Source organism: Oreochromis aureus, linkage group 5, assembly GCF_013358895.1.
Source record: "Oreochromis aureus strain Israel breed Guangdong linkage group 5, ZZ_aureus, whole genome shotgun sequence".
Classification (NCBI taxonomy): Eukaryota; Metazoa; Chordata; class Actinopteri; order Cichliformes; family Cichlidae; genus Oreochromis; species Oreochromis aureus.
This window is the reverse complement of record NC_052946.1, coordinates 25,330,163-25,351,354: the sequence shown is the minus strand read 5'-3', so window position 1 is coordinate 25,351,354 and position 21,192 is coordinate 25,330,163. Positions and strand designations below refer to the sequence as shown.

General features: G+C 38.9%; 1 protein-coding gene across 1 annotated transcript in view; it reads right to left on the bottom strand.

Annotated features, from left to right (window-relative positions):
• Positions 1-13,523: 13,523 nt before the first annotated feature.
• kcnb1 (potassium voltage-gated channel, Shab-related subfamily, member 1) overlaps positions 13,524-21,192 on the bottom strand; it is a 28,355-nt gene continuing 20,686 nt past the window's right edge. Inside the window, exon 2 of the mRNA XM_031757511.2 lies at positions 13,524-15,440. Coding sequence (XP_031613371.2) covers positions 13,524-15,440 — 1,917 coding nt within the window. The remainder of the gene's footprint in view (positions 15,441-21,192) is intronic.

The following is a 21,192-nucleotide window of genomic DNA, read 5'->3' as shown; positions in this document are numbered from 1 at the left end:
AATAACTTGAGCTCCTAAGCTGTAAATGTATGAATTATTATAGATGAAAAATGTGGACCAACAGCTTTGCAGCGATTTCAGGTTTAACCATTTAAAGTTCACAGCTGACAAATACTAACAGATGCACATCAGTAAATACTTTGAATACTATATGTAAAATATCTTGTTTTTTATGTATGCATACAGGAAGAGTGGCTGAAAGTGGGAGGTGGTGAGGCACTGCTTTAAATGATGGAGACAAATTGTTAAATGGATAATAGGGACAGGTGATTTTTCATCATTAGTTCACATTAATTCAGAGCTCCATTAATATAGCTTTCAGGCAAAGTGATCAGTAATTAAATTGTATCCTAATATCTATTTGTGATGGGGAAACAAGAAGCTCGGTTAATGAACTTTTCAGTTCCAGCTGTACCCGAGTCAAGCAACCAGAAAGATTAGTGCGGTGTATTTAGCATTTTTGAAATAATACAGATTTAGCCAAACAAGAAAGAAGAGCTTACTGAAAGTCCAGGAACATATTCTAAACCCTGTAAACTCCCACAGATCTTAGACAAAAGGACAGCAGTGGCTCTGAGGGTTAGTTACAGTTACCTCGCAAGATAGATCTTAATTTGGTTCAGTGAAGGGATACGATTCAGTGATAAGATTTGGTCCCAGCTCTACAGCTGCTCAGTAGAGCAGCAAGAATCATATTAAATGAGAACATAAGGAGATTATGTCTATGAACTATAAATCTCTGCACTCTTACTTATATCCCATGAAGCCTGCTTGCTGTGTATCACGTTCTTGTTTTCTAGGTGAACAGTGCAAGCCTTGTTTACTTTCAGCATTGGCATGTGAGCCACTTTTATCAACCAATCGCAGTTTTAACCCATTTCTTGTAATTTTTTTTTATAGGTAATGTTAATATATGTATTTTTATAGGATTTACAAAGAACATTTACTTACCATGAGGCAATGCATATTCCACAGCAATGCTTTAGGTGTGATGGATGACCCCAGTTTGAATCTATGTATAATTTGCTCTCATATTGAAATGTGAATTAAAGAGGTGGTGGGGGGTAAATTATGAAACAAAATTAAGGTAAGATAATATCCATGTGCATGTGTTTCTACATCAAATTCTAAAGACACATTTTTTAAACAGCAAATCTGCTTTTTAAGCTGGTATTAGTTTGTCTCTAACAAGCATTTAACATGTTAAATTCTGTCAAGTGTGCTGGTTTAGCAATCCAGTGTATCATTGCTTGCTTGCTCTGGTGGAGATGCATGGATAACGATACATTTTCTAACAGTGTTCAGCACCCTTACTGTTGTGAGCCATTTAAAACTGGGCTGTTTTAATATTTTGTGAACTGCAAATAAACCTTTGAATATAATATATTTTAGCACAAACTGAGTAAAGCAGATTTTGTTCCCTGTTGTGAAATGGAGACAAATATAATGAAGGAATAACTGGTTGGCATGGACACGATGAATGATAATAACAAGCAAAACCTGTTTCATGGGTTTCTCCATGCTGACGTTAGACAGGTTGAGTCAAGTCAGTATATTTACAGAGCATATTTCAAAACCGGAAATGATGACCAGTCGGGTTTTTACAGGTTGGCAACATTGAGATATTGTTTATTTCATAATTACTACCTAATACGTAGATTAATATAAAAAAATGAATATAATTTATTAAAATGATCAGAGCAAACGGTGCAGTGAAAAAGTACTTTCCTCCTTTGTGATTTCTTAGTTTTTTGCATATTTATCACACTTAGATGTTTCACACCAAACAGATTTAACATTAGACAAGGGTAACCGGAATAAATACAAAATGCTGTTTTTAAATGATGATTTAATTTTTTACGAGAAAAAAGATATCCAAGCCTACCTGGATTGTGGCCGACCTAGAAAAAATGAGCTCCAAGAGCACATTAGTCTAATTTTAAATTAATTTTTTATGCTAAAAAAACTCCAATATGGAAGAATTAAAACAATTCTGCAAAGAAGAGCGGGCCAAAATTCCCTCACAGTGATGTAAAAGACTCATTGCCAGCTATCAGAAAGACTTGACTGCAGTTCTTGCTGCTAAGGGTGGCACGACCATTTAATAGGTTTAGGGAGCAAATAGTTTTCCACACAGAGCCAGGTAGGTTTGAATAGCTTTTTTTTCCTTTAACAAATAAAATAATCATTTTAAAACTGCATTTTGTTTTCACTCATGTTATCTTCGTCTAATATTATTATTCGTTTGAGTATTCGAAACATCTAAATGTGATAACTAAGCCAAAAAAAGTGAAAAAATCAAGAAGGGAGCAAAGACTTTTTCACAGCACTGTGTGAATAAAATCATAAACTAACTGGAGAAATTGTAACTGAATCCTTGCAGCTTAGACAGCTCAGAAAATAAAACATATTATTCTGAAAATCTTTTAGTTCTGTAATGTGTGTTTTTTATGACACGCATTGCAACGATAATAATACCTATTTGGCCTGGTGCTGTACTCTGCGAGAGCTGTCTCTCTGTTTACTCGAGCAGCAAATAAATGAGGTCATACCTCTGAGAGCTCTGGAGTTTTATGGATACATATAGAGGAAGTTAGAGTCAAGAAAACAAGAAAAATGAGCCACGCTGTCATGTCTTTGTTTTTCATTACGTTTCCTGTTTCAGTGCAGGGCAAGTCTTAAAGTTGTGGGGTTGTGATTATAACCAATATTTCATGTCCACACATTACCCCTTCCTTCTTCTCTCGCTGTAGCAGCAAATTGGAAATCTGAGTTTAACGATAAGAAGTCTGACAGGACAATAGTCCTACTTTACGCTACCCGAGTGAATAACAGAGACTGGCCTTTTCTCAAAGTCATTCAAAGTATTGCATAGTACATATGTGATGTCATTTCCCATAAACCACTGTGTGTCACTGATTTTTCTCAAGTGTATTTATTTCTCGTATGCCAGGTGGGTTGTCCTGATGGGGGTCTGTGATGCATCGGCCAGGATCCATCATGAATTAGTACAGGATGGAGATCTGACAGATTATACTACTGTGACCACTGCAGACTGTTGCCAGGACTTTCAGACTGCATCTCCAGGAAGGTATTTTTCAAGAGAGGAATATTATTTTCTCAGTATTTATGAGACTAATGTCTAAACTTTAGGGTTTGTGAATGTTTTACGTTATTACGAAGCCATAATAGAAGGCGATGAAGTGTCGGACTCCAGTACATTATGGTGTGCAGTCCATAGTACTGTGTATCCAACAATCACCTTTATGTGCCTGTTTCATTTAAAATGTTTGGATTTTATGACACTCGAATGGCAACTTGACCCGCAGATGCACGATTCTCTAAATACACTCGTTTTGGTCTTTCCTCTGCCGCTTTCAGCAATATACTCTTTACCTCAGCAGTGTCCCGTGTGCCGAGTGAGTAGACAGAGTGGTCAGACTGTGCTGAGCTCTGCAGCGGTCACAATCTGCAGCAGGAGCAGGACAGTCCTGTAGGAGCCACTCAGTTTATGCAATCCCTGTCCCAATTTTGAGAAGGGCACTTTCTGTGCAGAGTGCTGTTCCAAGCAAGGACACTGTAAAAACCTCAGTACAAGTGGGGGGGTCATACATTTTTTAATTTACTTTTTAAGAAAAAAGGAGCATCTGTAACTGTGAGGCCTCCTTTTGATTCATATCTAATAATCTCACAACAGGCAAAATTTGAGAAGTTGTGTCATAAATCCCCAAATTAGCAAATTCGGTCACAGACTCAGGGACAGTTGACAGGTTTAGAAGCTTTATTGCAGACATAATTTTAATTGTACTGAGCAGAGATATTTTGACAAGATAATTTTTCCAACCCAGCTACTGAGACACGGGGAAGTGAGTGCGATATAAGGAAACAACACTGAGAGGAAAACTAGGTGAAGAGGTGAGTCAAAAAGGTGAGCCATAACACATAGCATAAAAAAAATCTTGTCTAACTCGATCCTTGTGTTGCCACTGAGTAGCTGTACAGCCTGGAAAGGAATCGGTGGAAGAATGGATCGTTAAATACACAGCAAGCTTGATGAGGAAATGGTTAGGTGTGCTTCATGAAGCTCAGTTGGCGTTTGACTGAGGGGACCGCCTAGAGCAGTCCCAGAGGAACAGCGGGACTTACCCACCTGAGAGGAAAGAGAAGTATGGAGGGAAAAGACAGAACGAGGGGATCCTGACAGATGGATAGGGGGGCTGATACTGCCAAGACCATAACAAGCTATCTGTTTTTAGGAAATCTTTGATGGCTTGCTTTGGCAAACATATGATCAGTTGATCAGGGCCTTCTAACTCTTACTGTCTCTTATCTTACATCCAGAAGTGACCACACATTTGAGGTTGTAACACTTAAACTTGGGTTTCCTCAGACTACAAGTTTGGCTGGAAAACTTGCTGAAAGTTCACTTTTATAGGATAGTTCTTCCTTGATCTCACTCCCATTATTTTTGGCCATACTTTAAAAATCAAAGTGTGCATGTTGGAATGAATGTATGACCATGTGTTTGACTTCATGCTTGAACATGTAGCACTTTGTAACGTTTTAAAGTGCTTTACAAATAATGTTTTCTTCTTGTTCTCCGCAGCATGTACGCATTTTGAATAAAAACATATGCATTTGATGTGGAATGTCAAATTCCTGTAATTATTTCATGGGTCAGTCTGTACAGGGTTAACACTTATCTGGATGTAGGGTGAATTCTTGAATTTCAAGACAATTCTTGAAATTTGCCAAAATAAAGACATTTTCAGGGGTAAACTGCAACAGTTGGTATTTGTGACAACCATTCTGTAGTGTCTGTAATGAAAAACAAAACATCACTAATTCCCTTTGAAGAATTATATTTGCCCAAGATAATGCCTAACACATCAAAGGTAAGGTATGATCTAGAAGTTTATTATTATGTGTATTGTCATTTCATATGTATTACTAAAAGTCTTGCAAATTACAGACAGTAGGCATTTTATAATGATTGTATATGCTACACTAGCATTAAAGCACTCATATGAGAAACATTTTTGGTTATCATCATATTGGAAAGGAAAAGTGGGAAGAAGCTACTACATAGTGCCGGATTTGTATTATAGCCTAGTTTCAGTATACTGTATGTAGTATAAATTACAGACAATGCCGTGTACAAGTCAAAACAATCAAACAGAAATTACTTAATTTTTTTAAGTCCTTTGAAAATGACACGGCAGGACCACTCATGTAAAATTTCCTAGCACAATATAAAAGGGTTAAAAGCGTATTTGAACATATGGTGCTACTAATGTTCTTATCATAAATGCTTTTGCTGTAGTTCCAGCAGTTATTACCCTGCGTGACTATGGCAACGCTGGCAAGAGAGAGGTGTCCCTCACAGCAGCAATGTGATAGGTTAACACTTTGAGACAGCCTAGAAAAATGTGAAATTATACTCTTTAGCTTTTTCACTGTATATTTTTTTGTTAACTGCGTGCACATGTGCGGACCTGTGTGCATGTCTGTGTCTGTTTGTATAAAATAGGCGTTGTGTCCACTTTCGGTTGACCTTTCTAACAGAAGGCTGCCAGCAGAGTAAGGGCCCACATACCAGGTGGATGCAGTACTTGAGGGAGGGGCACCGTGTGTGTGTCGTGTGCCGGCCACCTGCTGGCGCTGCTGGACGAAACACTTTGCTGGAGACGAAGAGGAAAACAACACGGATAGGCTGAAGACAGTTTAAGTATTTTGCATGGAAACATCAAAGCTAATTGTCTGCTTTGTTTCACCAGGATGTGCTTGACAGTCAGCAACACTGAATTTAGATTTGAGTTGTTCAGAAAATATCAATAATCAAGTGAGATAGGTAAGGTATGCTTACCTATCTCACTTGATTATTGAGTGTTTCGTGACCCATAGACTGTATATAAGAGATGGACTTACAGGTTCCAGATAAAGCTATTATTGATGTGCCCTAAACCTGCATTTCATCTGGATGCAAAAGCTAAATTAGATTTCATAGAAATCTTTGGTAAAATGACCCTATTGCGTGCTTCAGGTATGACATGTCCATGATGAGTAAGCTCATGTCTAGTTTCTCTAAACTAAGATCCGGTGTAGGGTCAAATTGATGAATGAAACCCAGTGTTCTTCTGGTCGTGGCTACAGTCTGATTGATGTAGCTCAGAAACCAATCATTTTGATGTGAAGGAGAAAAATTTAAGTTCACTACACCAATGTGGCCTTTCTGCCACTCTTCACTGCAGAGTTATCTTAAATACTCCTGATCTAATTTCTATTTGAGTCACACTGCACTAGTCCATATCTATTTTTATTTGGTCCATTTGTTGCTATTGAACAACCACTGCTGGTCCCAAAGCTGGATAAATGGGAGGGTTGCATCTGGTGTAAAAACAAATAAGGAGATTAATCTGCTGTGGGGAATGAGGGGGCAGTTTACTAATGCTAAAAGTAATTTTAAAAAGTAATTAAAATACATTAACTAAAATTATGATTTAAGAACTCGGTAAATGTTTTCATGTCTTATTTAGGATTGGCCCTAATAACATAAAGACAAGACAATACATCTGTATTTTGAGAGGTTCAGGGGTAGCTTAAGTGCAGCTATACTGTAATGAAACAGTCTGAGTCACATTTCCAGAGATTTTTGTTTGTTTGTTTTGTTTTTCATCTCAGATTTCTGATCTGAAGCTTATCTTTTCAGCCTAATTGGTTAACAGTGACCACTAGATGGCAACATTGCTTATCACTTGAGTTTAAGGCAAAGACCTGTGACCACTAAATAATTTCTCCCTTCCCCCCCTGCAGAAGACAGTCTCTCCAGTGGCAGGCAGTGGGAAACCCTAGATGCAGGGGAGTGTGGAGACATGTGGGGAGGCTGGAAGCTTGCTCCAGCTCAACAGTCAACAGCTTCCTCTTCATCTAACCTCGTCCTGCTTCCTTCTGATGGCCTGGATTCTGTACATCCAATGATCACTTAGATTCCAATTCAGTTTTATTTACATAGCACCAAATTACAACAATAGTTGCCTCAAGGCTCTTTATATTGTAAGGTAAAGACCCTACAATAATACAAAGAAAGACCCAACAATCAAACGACCCCCTTTGAGCAAGCACTTGGCGACACTGGGAAGGAAAAACTCCCTTTTAACAGGAAGAAACCTCCAGCAGGCTCAGGGAGGGGCAGCCGTGGGTGGGTGGGGGGATAAAACAATGGTGTATAAACACATAGTGAGTGAAAGAGGTGAGTGAAGAAGAAGCACTCAGTGCATCATGGGAAGACCCTAGCAGTCTATTGCAGCGTAACTAAAGGAGGATTCAGGATCACCTGATCCACCCAGGCAGAATAATGGTTACTAAACCTGTGTATATGAATGCACAACTGTAGCTTTGTCAAACAGCTTAGTATAATTTTCTGTATGTCAGAAAATAACATTAGTTGAACTATTTATGTGCTGGAAACAGTGAAATCAAAGCCAACAATTCTTAATCAAAATGTAAAGTGATCTGATTTATTTCATTTTTGATTCATTTAAGGGAAACGTTGCTTTTTATTAAGAAATAAAAATATCTTGGGACATTGAGACACTTTCTTTTAACATGAAAAGTACTGGCTCTGTGTGAATCACAACCAGTTACAACGCCAAAGTTACAACATGCACTGAACAATAGAACATTTATACAGAAACAACAGCATAGAAAGTCAACAGGTAAAAATGTTTTTCTCTTTTTGTTTTTGTTTTACAAAACAGACAGCCTCGGGACCTACAAACAACATTGTATAAGAGCTGGCTAAGGTCATTCAAATATCTTTTTTCAATTCCCTGGAAACAGTGTACTTTACAAAGACTGATGGCTTAGGCAAGGTTGGGGTCAATTCCACTGAGAGCTTAAATTATAGGAAAAAAATAGTTTATGTTTGAATTTGTCCGTTTCTCATGCTTTAATACTGCTTTTTATTATAGTGCCACGTGTGATGTGTCTTGTGCACCACCTTGAATCGACCCCAACCCTGTAATACAGTGTTAGATTCAGAGAATGTGTAATTGGACTACTTGCTAAAGCAGTAGTTCTCACCAGGTTTTGGAAACTATCACGTCCTTGAAAAAGTCCTGTGGGGTTTGAAGAATAAATTAAAGAAATAAGAAAATAAAAGAACGGAAACTCCTTTAACCTCTTTTTTAAATTTAGCAGCTAGCTCAACAATCAAATTCTCTTTTAGATTTTAACTAAATGCGTAATACTGTACAGCTGGGAGTCATATGGGATGATTAGGAATTGTACTTGTAAAAATCTTAGAGAACTTGTGCTCTTAATTTTAATTGGTATCAATAAAGAAGAGGTAAAAGAAGTCACTAGATTGTGTTGTCTTGATAAAGAGTCATGGTTTAGTCCTTTGATTCACATCAGATTGCTCCACAGGGAACCTCGGTGAAATTAAAAGGTCTGCTATACTATTAGATTCAATTAATTTGAACGGCTCCCTTGAAAATCGAGTGGATTTAAGTGTCCAAATAAAATGAAATGAAGCTAAATGTAGAAATGAATGACACTTTTTTATTACTATTATTATTATGGTGGTATTGTGTCACAGTATCACAGTCTAAATATGAAATCAAACATCATACTTGATGTTTCTTTGCTCTCTCCTTTCTAAAAGCTTAATTATAAGAATGCTAGTGTCAGGATTTCAGTACTTGTCAGTGTGTGTGTGCACATGGTTGTGCATTTGTGTAATATAAATCTCAGGTCTCTACACTAGTGCTTGCTGCCTATTCGTGATATATTGATTGTCATCATTGTTGAGAGATATTTCAGTGAAAAATGGTCCCTGACTACAATAATATAGAAAACCTAAATGATAGGACAGAAGCTCACGTGGTGCTTAAGGAGGGGTTGCGTGAGCTCAGTGCCCTTCATATTTCATATTTATCTCTTAATTTACCCTAAAATATTTGTCTGGCTGCTTTTTGTTTTTTCTTGACTCAAGTAACAAAATCAAAATGGACAGTAGGGTATAATCAGGTAAAATAAGTTGAACTGTATTTTTTCTTGTTGAAACTGAAGAAAATAAAATCTGTTAGACTAAATGTGTCATGAATTCCTTTTGGAATTTAACCTGTGACTTCAACCTCAGGAAAATGTGAAGAATTACACACATTTACTGGACAGTATACATGTAGGAACGTAACCAAAGGAACATTACCAGAGACCATCTGGATCATTTTCAATACCCACAGTCAACTGTTGTGCAACGGGATATTTTCTTATAACAAAAATCTATTTAACAGCTGTTTGTGGGTAATAATTGTATTTTTTAGCATTGTGGGGGATTTTTTTGTTTTTGTTTTTTTGGTACTTCAAATAAAGAAAGACATTAAATCAAAAAAAGAATATCTACACACACGGGAAAAATGTAAAGGTGTAATACAACGTGAGTCAATGAGATGAAGCTATTCTCAGGACAATTATCTGCTTAATTATACTAAACACGATTCATAAAATGCTCCTCCCGTATCTCTTTTCCCAGCTATAAATAAAGCTGCACTTCAAAAACATCGACTGAAAATAATCCTATTTTCTCACACAACTCTAATATTTTCTTTGTATTGCAATCTGCATTACTGCTGCATGTTACAGTCAGGACTGTAGATGGAATAGAGAGAAAACAAAAGGCAGGATTCCCCCAGCCCGCACATTCATATTGGAAACAGTTCATTCTTTTCCATTAAGCAGCAACCACACTGCTATAATTCCCCAGCTTTACAGCAGTCTCCCCCTCTCTCTCTGTCACACACACACACACACAGTTCCCTCTGCTTCTCACAGTCGTTGGTATTCCTTTCACACCTCAGCTCCTCTCACTATGGGAGAGCAATATGAAATGGTCCAACTCTGTGATTAAAACAGGAAGTGAAATCAGGATTTGTGATTAGACTCTAAACTACAACACTAAAACGATATGTGTCAATCAACTTAGGTTGGATAAATTCTGAAAAAATAGATTTATAATAGTGCAATGCTCTTATTTGCGTGCATCGTTTGCCAGTATATTTGTGTCAGGAAAAGACTGAGAAAGATTTTAAAGTTATTCTTTTTTCTTTTGACAGTATATTTTGTTGGCACTGAGGTTCTTTGCTCATCTTGTTAACATTTGTGAAAGATGTGATGACAGAAGGCGTACTGTACCTACTCAAAAGATTTTTAAAGACATTACAAAAACCTTGTACTTTTGCACTAGAAGTTAGATTTCAAGAGATTGTGGAAGGACTCTTGATACTGTAACTCAGCTTATGTTAATGGGTGGAAATCTTGTATATAAAAGATGGACTTAGCTTTAAAGTAAATCACATACATAAGTGCTGAAACATTTAATATTTCTAATGTCCATTGGTTGAAAAAAAAGTAATTGCTCTCTTAGTTTATGACCATGGCAAATACTTTTCTGGTGAGTTCATGTTTGCTATCCCGTCTTCTAAGTCTTATCAATCATGGTGTTCATTTTATAGGGAGCAGGTGAAAGAGAGCCTGGAGAGGTGGAGGTATGCGCTGGAGAGAAGAGGAATGAAAATCAGTAGAAGCAAGATGTCTGTGAAGGTTCTCAGTCATCCAGGTCATCGTAGTCAAAGGAGTTTGCAAAGAAAAGCGTCTGGACTTCTTTGAGTAGAAGCAAGACAAAATACATGTGTGTGAATGCGATGGAGACAGGCGTAACAGTGAAGGTGCAACGAGCAGAAGCAGTGAAGGTGGATGAGTTCAAATACCTGGCGTCAACCATCCACAGCAATGGATGGTGAAGAAGAGAGTGCAGCCAGGGTGGAGGTGAGTAACATGGGTGATTTGTGACGGCAAAATGTGAAAGGGAAGTGTGGAAGCATTGGGAGTGACCAGGATTGACGGGTCAGGCAGGAGGAAAAAGAAGAAGACCACAGAGAAGATTCATAGATGTAGTAAAGAAGGACATGAGAAGAGTTGGCATGGCAGAAAAGCATGCTAGGGACAGGGTGCTAATCCGCTGTGGTGGACTCTTGGTTGATTCTCGTGAAGGAGTCGCCCTCATGACTCATCCAGTGACGTCACTACCTGGCTAATCAGTGACATGCAGTCTGTTGACGTCACATTTTCAGCTCAACTCAGCTCACTTGGGAACGTACTAGAAATACTGGTGGACATCCCTCAGCCTCCCAGTAGATCCAGATATGGTATAAACTGGAATATCCTAGGTGGGGTCTGTCTGGAGTTATCACATTCATACGATTTTCAGAAAACTTAATCTCTAAACTTGACCTTGACATGGAGGTCATGACATTCCAACTCGTCTGAGATTTTTGCTAGGTGCACCTACGGTATGAATGTCAACATCGCCTCGTTTTGAGTGGTCACATTCACAACTTGGGTGACCACACTGCTCGCCCGCCAGTGACGACAATACCATATCAGCCTTTTACGGCTGAGGGGTAAAAAGTACCTGATACCAGGAACCACCACCTAACGGAAAATTCTAAAAACTGAGTCGAGTCAAACCAACTAGGTACAAGTGGAAAAGAGGCTAAAATGCTCCAGGCACCAGTGGCTGATTTCACATCGGCTAAGTCCATGTTTCATATACAATCTGGCGTGTAAAGTAGCACTTAATATATTTTTAAGATCACGAGGACCACTTCTGTTTTGCCTCTCTCACCAGCTACAATCTCTATGAAGAGTGCAGCAATTCTTGTTAAGCGACTGGTCCTCACTATACTATGTAGCAGTGTAATCACACAGGTGTACGGAGAATTGTGTCTGTCAATCCAGGGAATAACAGAACACATATTAAAACTGAATTCATGAACATAAATAATAAAGTACAAAGTCCTTATATTATAATGTTAGATTTACACAGTACTCATGAATATGCACAGTGAGGAGTGGCTCAGCTAACATGCAACTACTGTCGCTTTATGGGTTCACGTGTCTCTGTGTGTGATTCGTAAATGTGTGTGAGCATATGTTACATGTAAGTCGACCTTCGCCACTCCAATTAACAAATCACTGCTTAGCTGTTGCCAACATTTGAGGGCAACAGCTATCACCATGGAAACTAAACGTATCTATGGTATCCTGAAAATTTCCTTCAGTACCTGGATGTATAGTTTGCCGGTGTGTGTGTGTGCACTCATGCATGAGTTTTATCAGTTCTGGCATTTGCACCCGATTAATGGTAAGCTGGATCTGGTTGCGGATGGTGCTGTTATATTTTTTTTATCATTTAAGAAAAAAAATAGGGATTGGATAACTCCCCTGCTTTTGCTGTTTTATACACATATCGTTCATGCATTTGTGAACAATTTGGCTGCTTTTATGTTGGTCAAACGAAGGTTAATGCATGCTGAACAACTGCTCTAAACATCATGTCAGTAGGCTAGGAGGATTTCCTTATATATGTTTTTTTATTATTTAGAGATGATGGACAAGCAAATCATCATGTTATTTTATGTTATGAGACTGGGTACACGCATGCTTTCATAATGTGCATTTTATGCAGCAATCAGCATAATTCTTTCTTTTGTTAGCCCATGTCAAAAAGAAACCTCTTGGTCCACAACTATAATAATAATGTAAAAAAAAGATTCTGATGTGCTAGGAAATCTATCCGTCATTCGATCATTCACTCTCACCAAGACATGTTAACATGAGTTAGCAAAACACTGTTAACAAAAAAGTGGTCATTATAATGCATGATGAGCTGGAGCAGCGTCTGTGCCAAAACACTGAACCTCATACGAGATAACTCTTCACATGTGATTTTGACACAGCAGACCAGAAATGTACTTATTTCTAATAGGAACTTTCTCTTATCTATAGAAAAATAAATCAGGCTAGACAATCTCAAGAGTGTGTGTACATGAATTATCATTTGGCCATTCATTACTGTTCACTCTCTCTTGCTCTGTCTCTTATAGACACAGGCACACATATAAGCAGACATGCACACCCCTACGAATGTAAATGACTAAGGCCAGGTTTGGGAATGGAGGGCACAAGTAAGTAGCTTATAGGCTTCTAGGTCCTCTCCTGTATCTTCAAGACTACAAAAACAACCGGGACTCAGTTCTGGAAAGTGGCTGCGGGGACTTTTTAGAGATAACCCCCTGCAACTAAAACCATCATTTAGCTGGGTTTCGCACTTATAACTACAGCTTTATTTCTCTGATGACTCTACATCTCTGAACAGACCCATTGGCTACTTGGGAGTGCTCTTTTGTTGTGTGTGTGGAATATCTCCTTATAGGAATGAGCTGAAGGAGGGGCAGTGACATTCTCCAATTAAGAAATGTTTTTCTCCCAGAGTATTCACTACACATGTTCACCCAAGGCTTATTGCCCAGTGGCATGCTCAGGTAATTTATGAAATGTTTTAGCGAGACCGGTTGTCTCTCCTTCCTTTGTCTCTGGCTTGGAGTGTTTTAGCCTTTAAGGTGTCTCTACCAAAAACACTCTGTCCCAAACTTGCTGTTAGTTTTTGCTTCACTTGCACCTCAGAGGCCTTTATCCAAAGTATTTTGACGTCCCCTCTCAGCCTTTGGTCTACGTGCCATCTCTGGTCCTATGTGATTTTCATGAGCTAGCCCACGAATCCCTTCTAGGGGGAACAGACAATTCTGACCCAGCATTTTCTGGGCTGCTTCTAAATGGTTAGTGCCCCTCTGGTAATTTATATTAATGCTGCGTTTCGGGCTTGCATCAGCCAGGAGACGCTCAGAGGGACTGGTGTCAGACATGTCACGGAGGTGCTCATCATCGTCTGTATCGGCATCAATGTATTTGCTGATGGAGGAGTCATGGAAGGTGAAGACAGTTGGGGCCAGGGGAGTGCCTTCTGGAGACTTTGGTGGGGTCCTGCTGCTGGCAGTAGTGTACGCAGAGGTTTCAGGGCTTAATAGAGAGTGGTCTGACACAACTGAGCTGTCTGAAAGTGGGGAAAGTCCTGATTCCCCGTCGCTGCGGCAGCCTCCTTTGGGAATAAGGCTTTTTGAGGAGTTTCCAGAAAAGAAAAATTTCCTTGTGTTGTCCGTCTTTGTGACAGACACAGGGGTCAGCATGGGCTCACGGTCCCCTGTTGTTTGCTGGCCAGTTTTTGTATTGGTGTGCTGGGACAATGCTGCCGCTGGACTGTATGAGAAGCGGTTGCTTTCCTGAAGACCAAGATCTATTGCAGGACTGTGGGAGAAGCGTGGGTTCTCCTGGAAGTCTGTTGCACAACTAATGTAGCTGTCAATGCTGGACAAGCTTTTCATGTCTCCAACTCCATCCCTGGTTCCTAGGGCTGGTTGACCATGGTCATGTATAGCCCCCAGCTCTATCTCATCCCTCTGTTTACCAACTCTGGAGGCCCTTTCTTTAGCATTGAGGTTGGGTTGTGACTGTGTCTTTGCCATCTGGTTGTACATCTCTTCTAGTTTCTGAACATTTAACCTCTGGGGACTGGTGGCTCGGGCCTTGCTGGGAGAGCCTAACTCCTGGGCATTGAAAGAACGGTTTGAGCTTGTCTCTGATGCAGCCCTCTTGGGAGTCCATTTCCAGCGGCTGGGTGAGAGGTGGTTGTCATGAGGCCTCTCACTCTTCTCCACCACCACATCCATCAGCTCTGCACTACGTGCAAATGCTTCTTTCAAGTTCATTGAGACAATGCTGCCATTTCTCTTTGCCCTTTCTAAGGCTTCTCTTCTTTTAAGGGCCTTTTCTTGCCTCTTCTGTTCCTTATAGAATTCAGAAAAGTTATTTACAATAATAGGAATAGGTAGAGCGATCACAAGTACTCCAGCTATGCAGCATAACCCCCCCACAATCTTTCCCAAGAGAGTTTTGGGGTAGATGTCACCATAGCCCACTGTGGTCATAGTAATTGTAGCCCACCAAAAAGAAGCTGGAATGCTTTTAAACTTTGTATCCTCTTCATCCTTCTCAGCAAAAAATACCAGACTGGAGAAAATCATGATACCCATGGCAAGGAAAAGAATAAGTAGGCCCAACTCATTGTAACTCCGCCTAAGGGTGAAACCCAGAGACTGAAGACCTGTAGAGTGACGAGCCAGTTTCAAGATACGTAGGATACGCATGATCCTAAAAATCTGAACCACACGCCGAACATTTTGAAACTGTAATACACTCTTGTTGGATTCTGTCAGGAAAATGGTGACGTAGTAGGGCAGGATGGCCAACAAGTCAATAACATTTAGAGGACCCTTAAAGAACTTCCATTTATTCGGGGAGGAGAGGAAACGGAGCAGGTATTCCATGGTAAACCAGGCAATGCAGACAGCCTCCACGTGGGCAAGTTGAGGGTTGTCTGTGGATTGGCCAAACTCATCTGTATCCTGTAGCTCTGGTAGGGTGTTCAGAGACAGGGCAATGGTGGAAAGCACGATGAAGAGGATGGAGATGATGGCGAGTATCTGAAAGACAAAATTAGACAATATGAGATTTTATGCATCAGAGAATGGCTTACAGTAATTAAAACTTTGGTCACTTGAGAGGTTTTGTTGCAGACATCGAAGACACTCAGCGAGCTCAAGATGTTGGGAACAGCAAACCTGCTAAAAACCTTGAAAACTGCACTCAGGTGTATTTAGAAGAAGTGGTACTATTTTAAAGACAAAACAAATTTGGTATGATTTACCTTTTTCTATATACAGCTTTGTGTACGATGTTGCATGAGTCATAAAACTGGAATTATTTTTAAAAACATTCTTTCGCCTTAATGACTTAAACTTGAAGTTGAAAGCTGCGTTAAGTGGAAACTATGAAATTGAAATCATCGTCAAGTGTGCACTTTAACATACTTTTATTACCTGATCACACAATGAAGCTATATGCAAGTGAATATTAAATTGTAACAGTTTAAATAAACCTTCTATAAATGCCTGACTGACAGTGTGACTGCCTGAGAGCTAATGGATTAGACAAACTTGGACCACTTATTTATTCATAACTCACTTATCAGGCTGATCCACATGAGTGAGTGTGCTTAAGTGGACAATTATGTTTAGCACCAATCAACAAAAACAAAAGTATCACAGCAGCACATATCAGACTCACTGAATAATTTTCTAAAACATAAAACTGGGAACTGGGTAAAACAGTAAATGCTTATTTTTGGTGAAGAAAGTTTTTTTTTTATTATATTTTATGACATTTTCCAAACTGGAGGTTGGACAGAGCCCTCGAGAGCTCAAATGGGCTCTTGAGCACTTACCTCTGCGCTGAAATTGTCATGTTAAGATAATTAAGATGAGCCTACCATTATCACAGAGTGCTGAACCTACTTGCTAGCCATGAAATCAGTGACTAATTGAAAGGCTTCCGTGCTCTCTATTTAAGAGTAGGATAAGGGTAAAACATAATCCACATGTAGTTTTACACTGTTTTCTCCCATTATGGTCTCTCTAGAATTACCGAGGAGAGACCTCTCACTCGCCGTCACTTGACACCATCATGTAATGAAAATGAACCTGCAATAACCACATAGGAGCAGAATGTCCCCAGAATCTACTGCACTTGATGATGCTGATGATTCACTTTACGCAGTACACAGAACTGGGAAGTCTGTCAAAAAACAGCACCCTGACACACACACACACACACACGCTACCCCACCCACTCTCCACCAATCATGCTAACAAGCACGTACGTGGTGGCAGACTACACCTCTTTGAGCATTGACAGCACCCCCATCAACCAGTATTCATTGTGTAAACAAAAAAATGGTTGCGTTTGCTTTGAAGTGTGTTATTCTTGAGTTTGTTTGATCTGAGTAAATGACTGCGTAATACTGTATGAGAAATACTTGAGAATATGTTGCAGTGCCATCCAGCTTGCGATATACCATCAAGCCCAGCTCACAAAAAGAAAATAGTCAGAATGATTTTAAATCTAACTTTGTAGAAGACAAAAAACTGTCATATTAAAGGTTAGTTTACAAAAATCACTTGAATGAAATCTTGAGGTTTGATTTGATTGATTTAGTATGACACCTTAAAATTTTAGTCCTCGAGCTGTCATGTAGAACAGTAGCTCCCGAAATGGTCTAATAAGGAACACTGTGCCGAGAAATAGTGTCAGGGGTTAGATAAACAAAGACAGATGGACTATGATGTAAATAAAGCAAAGTTTTTCTCTTATTTACCTCATTTCCTACTAAGTTAGACAGATGTCTAAATTTATCTGTTGCACAAAGAACTTTAGTTGCTAACTATTCTAAAAAGAAAAACTGTTACTAATAATAATAATACATTTTATTTAAAAGCGCTTTTCAAAACACCCAAGGACACTGTACAGAGCAAAAAAAGACAAGCATAAAAACAGGAAATAAACACAATAATAAAAGAAGGTTTAAGAGCATATGAGTTCAGTGAGTTCTGGGCAAATTATACTTTTTAAAGAAGAAAAATGAACAGCTAAGTTCACTATTTGTCATTCTCTTCTCTGGCTGAAAAATACTTGTCCTCAACACCTGACCATTACAAGGATGTTTTAACTGGAAAATTTAGCAGCACAGAATTTCAATAATATTTTTAAATGTTAGGAAAAAATGATAGTAACAGTAGATAGTGTAAATAGCATTGGAAACTTCCTTTAATCAAAACAAAAATGGCCGACCACATATTGACCATTGATTTAACAGTGTTTAGTCTGATTAGGGTTGTCATCAGAACTGATACTTATAGTACCATTTGATACACACAGTGGCCGTTGTTTTTGGGTTGTCAATAATGTAGGCAGCATAACAAACCTAAAAGATTTGTCAAAAATGATAATCTACTACCAACTGATTCTAAAAATTACTGTCAGATTAAACTCTTTTGCAAAAGTGTCACCTTCACTTCTTTCAGCTCACACACATTTACACCCAGACAGGCAGACACACCGCCCCTCCCCTCACTAGCAGCTGAACACATGAAGAGCAGCAGAACAAACTTGATGAACACTGACACTTTATGGAACATTTTGTGAGGTCAGCAAAACTCCTGTTTCAACAAAATTTAAGTATTAATTACCATAAGCATTAACCTGGCCAGTGCACACACTGACATTAGCCATTTAGCTATAATCAGTTTGTTTAGTTATTGTCACAAGATAGTGGCTAACAGCTATGGCTAATTATAAAATGATAACATTAATATAAGAGATGAGCAGAAAACACTATTAGTCCTGCCCATTTGTACAATGATAACACGATTATTTGTGTCTGACATTTTTCTCTTAAGGGCAAACAGTGAAGCTGAGGAAACTATACCAAAACGGTAGCAGCATACCTTACAAACTGATCTGTAACAATGAACAATTGGCTATGGTGCCAAGTGAGAGGCACAGGAAAAAAAAGTAGGACTGTAGATGAATATATTTGCGTATATTTCTTTTATTTTTGTCCTTCTCCCCCCTAGTGGTCTTGAAAATGTTATTGAATATTGCATATTTTCCTGATATCGAGTTTGTGGCTTTCTGTTCTGACTGGTCTTAAATAGGCTCTTCTCCACTTTTTTCATTCTTTGAAAAACTTTTGTTAAAGGTAACTCTTGTCAGTTGGATGGCTATAATTACAAGACTAGGAAACATTTACAGCCAGAAGATTAATACTCACTTAATCACTTTCTTATGTGAACCAGACCTCAACTAACTACAGTACAGACAACAAACACCTAAAGAAAAACCATGAAAAAAGCAATTTGTCTTTTGGCTTTAGTATGGACCGAAGATGTCAACAGCCTTCAGCCTGAGTTAGTAAGGTTTAGAAGAAGGTGGCTAATGCTTTAGTTTTTGGTGCAACAAGCTAAATGGGTACATGTAAACGTTTCTAAAAGAAACTTGGCCTTCCTCAGAAGATAACCTATTCTGAACCAGAAGCAGAAAGACCTGGATTATGTGAAAGTGTCTAACATGGTATTTGCAACATTTATAATTGCTGGTGGTAAGCTAGTTTTAGAAGCTGCAAATAGACTGTCCAAAATAAAATTCAAACGAAGATCTAATTACAGAGGCTATTTTTTACAGATATAAATAAATATGCCTTGAAATTTTGGCTCACACTTTGGTTGCCTAAGGCAAAACACTTTGAAAACCACTCACTTAGAATATGTGTAAAATATACTAATTATTTTTTTATGGTTCTACTTCATACCTGTTATAAAAAAATATCCAAGTCACACACTGACTATCCCTGTGTGCATTTCAGTGATAACAGCTTGAAAAAAGTCTCCAGCTTTCCTCTATAATTGGGGATAAAGGGAACAAATCCACCAGGTCTCTCGTGATCTTAATGCTGAGCTAAAAGAGAGGGGCTCCTGTCCCTGTTTGACTTGAGTGATGATGAATCACAGAGGCAACATAATCCAGTGGTGTAGATTTTGTGTATTTGTCATAAACTAATATACTGTATGCTGCATTATTTTAGTTTACAGTGACTGATAGAAAATTCCACATACTATATACAGTACTGTGCAGAGGTCTTCAGGCAACCCTCATTTTTTATAATTTGCTTCCAAGGAGCCAGAGCCATCCATCCATGGTGTGGAGCCTATCCCAGCTGCCACAGGGCAAGAGGTGGGGTAACTCAGACAGACATCCTTTTGCACCTATGGACAGTTTAGAATCACCAAATAACCCGACACACTAACTGGGTGTTTTTGGAATGTGTGTGGAAGCTGGAGTGCCCTGTGAGAACACAAACAATGACCCACACAAACATGGGAAGACAATGAAAACTCCAGCTCCTTTACCCTGGTAACCTGCAAGCTAGTTTGCAGCTGACGGGCTTCCTCCAAAATATTCCCAGGCCCGATAACTTAAACCAAGCAGTTGGTAATAAATAATCCGCTGGCTATAATGATAAATCAAAGACTCAGCAAACAGAAAATATGCAAAAAATGGTTCCAAAACACACTGCCATTGCAATAAAACATAAACATTTCAATAAATTGCTAAATCAATTTCCTACTTTCCTGGCAAAATATAAAAAAATAAGGTGCGGCTCAAGACTTACGCACAGTACTGTATAACATACTGTTTACTGATGGCTTACATGTTTGTCTATTACTATAATAAATGATTTGAGCCTTCAAGATGAATGTAATGTTACATCTGATTCCTTTAGTTCCTTACTTCATGAACTTCAGTCCGCATTTGTTATATTAACCCTAAATGACTCCAGCTCCAAACAGCACAACTTGGAGGATGAGTAGGAGGCTGCAGCTAGAACACTGAGCCTGTTTTGGCAATAGCCCACACAAAAGAGGTTAGGATGTTATATGATGAAATCAATCATAGGATAGTTAAAATACTCCAAAAATGAGTGCAGTGTTGGACCAAAATGCCGCATAGGGGGTGAGATATACTAGTCAGTCCAGCAGTTTAACATAGCTAACAGTACAAAGTGAAATATTTCACTGTGACTTCCTTCCTTGATCAAAACCTCAGTGATAAACTGAATCTGTGGGTAATACATACATCAACAAATGAACCAAAGCCTCACATGGAGCACTTGATATACTGTTTTTTGTATAAATCATCTAGAAGAAATCACAAATTACAGGCAAAAAAAGGAAGGGTTTTAACAAAGGTTGTTAGAAGGTGACTGACAGCAATGACTGACAGCGAGGGACTTGACATGGTCTAACAATTCGGACTCCCAAGAGTAAAAGTGATGGCTCAAAAGACAACCTTATCTACGACCAATCAGAGCAGGAGGACACTGTTGCCATAGCATCGTGGCAGACATGAATAATGACCCTATCTGTTTATTTTCTTCCCTCTGTGCTCCTCTCCCTCCTGCCCTGGAGGAAATCTGTTTGAATCAAACACTTGAAGAGAAGAGAGGTGCTGGGACTGGAGAGTGAGGGTGGAGCTGGAGAGTGAGGGTGGAGCTGACAAAGCCAGCACGAAAGTAAAGGGGTGGAGATGATGCAGTGAAAAAACACGATGCCGTTAAAGAGAAAACTTCGACATGTTATACTTGTAACAGGGTGGGTTACAAGTATAACACAACATATTAAAGTTTGCCCACTGATTACTCGATACAGTAGAATCGTAACGAGTCAGAAAAGATACAGAAACAGGAGGACAAAAAAGGGCAGAAGGTAATAGATTGAGAAGCTATAAAAAGGTCGCTAATGAAGGCACACTGGTGCTGCTGTGTCTTATGGTTATGAGGTT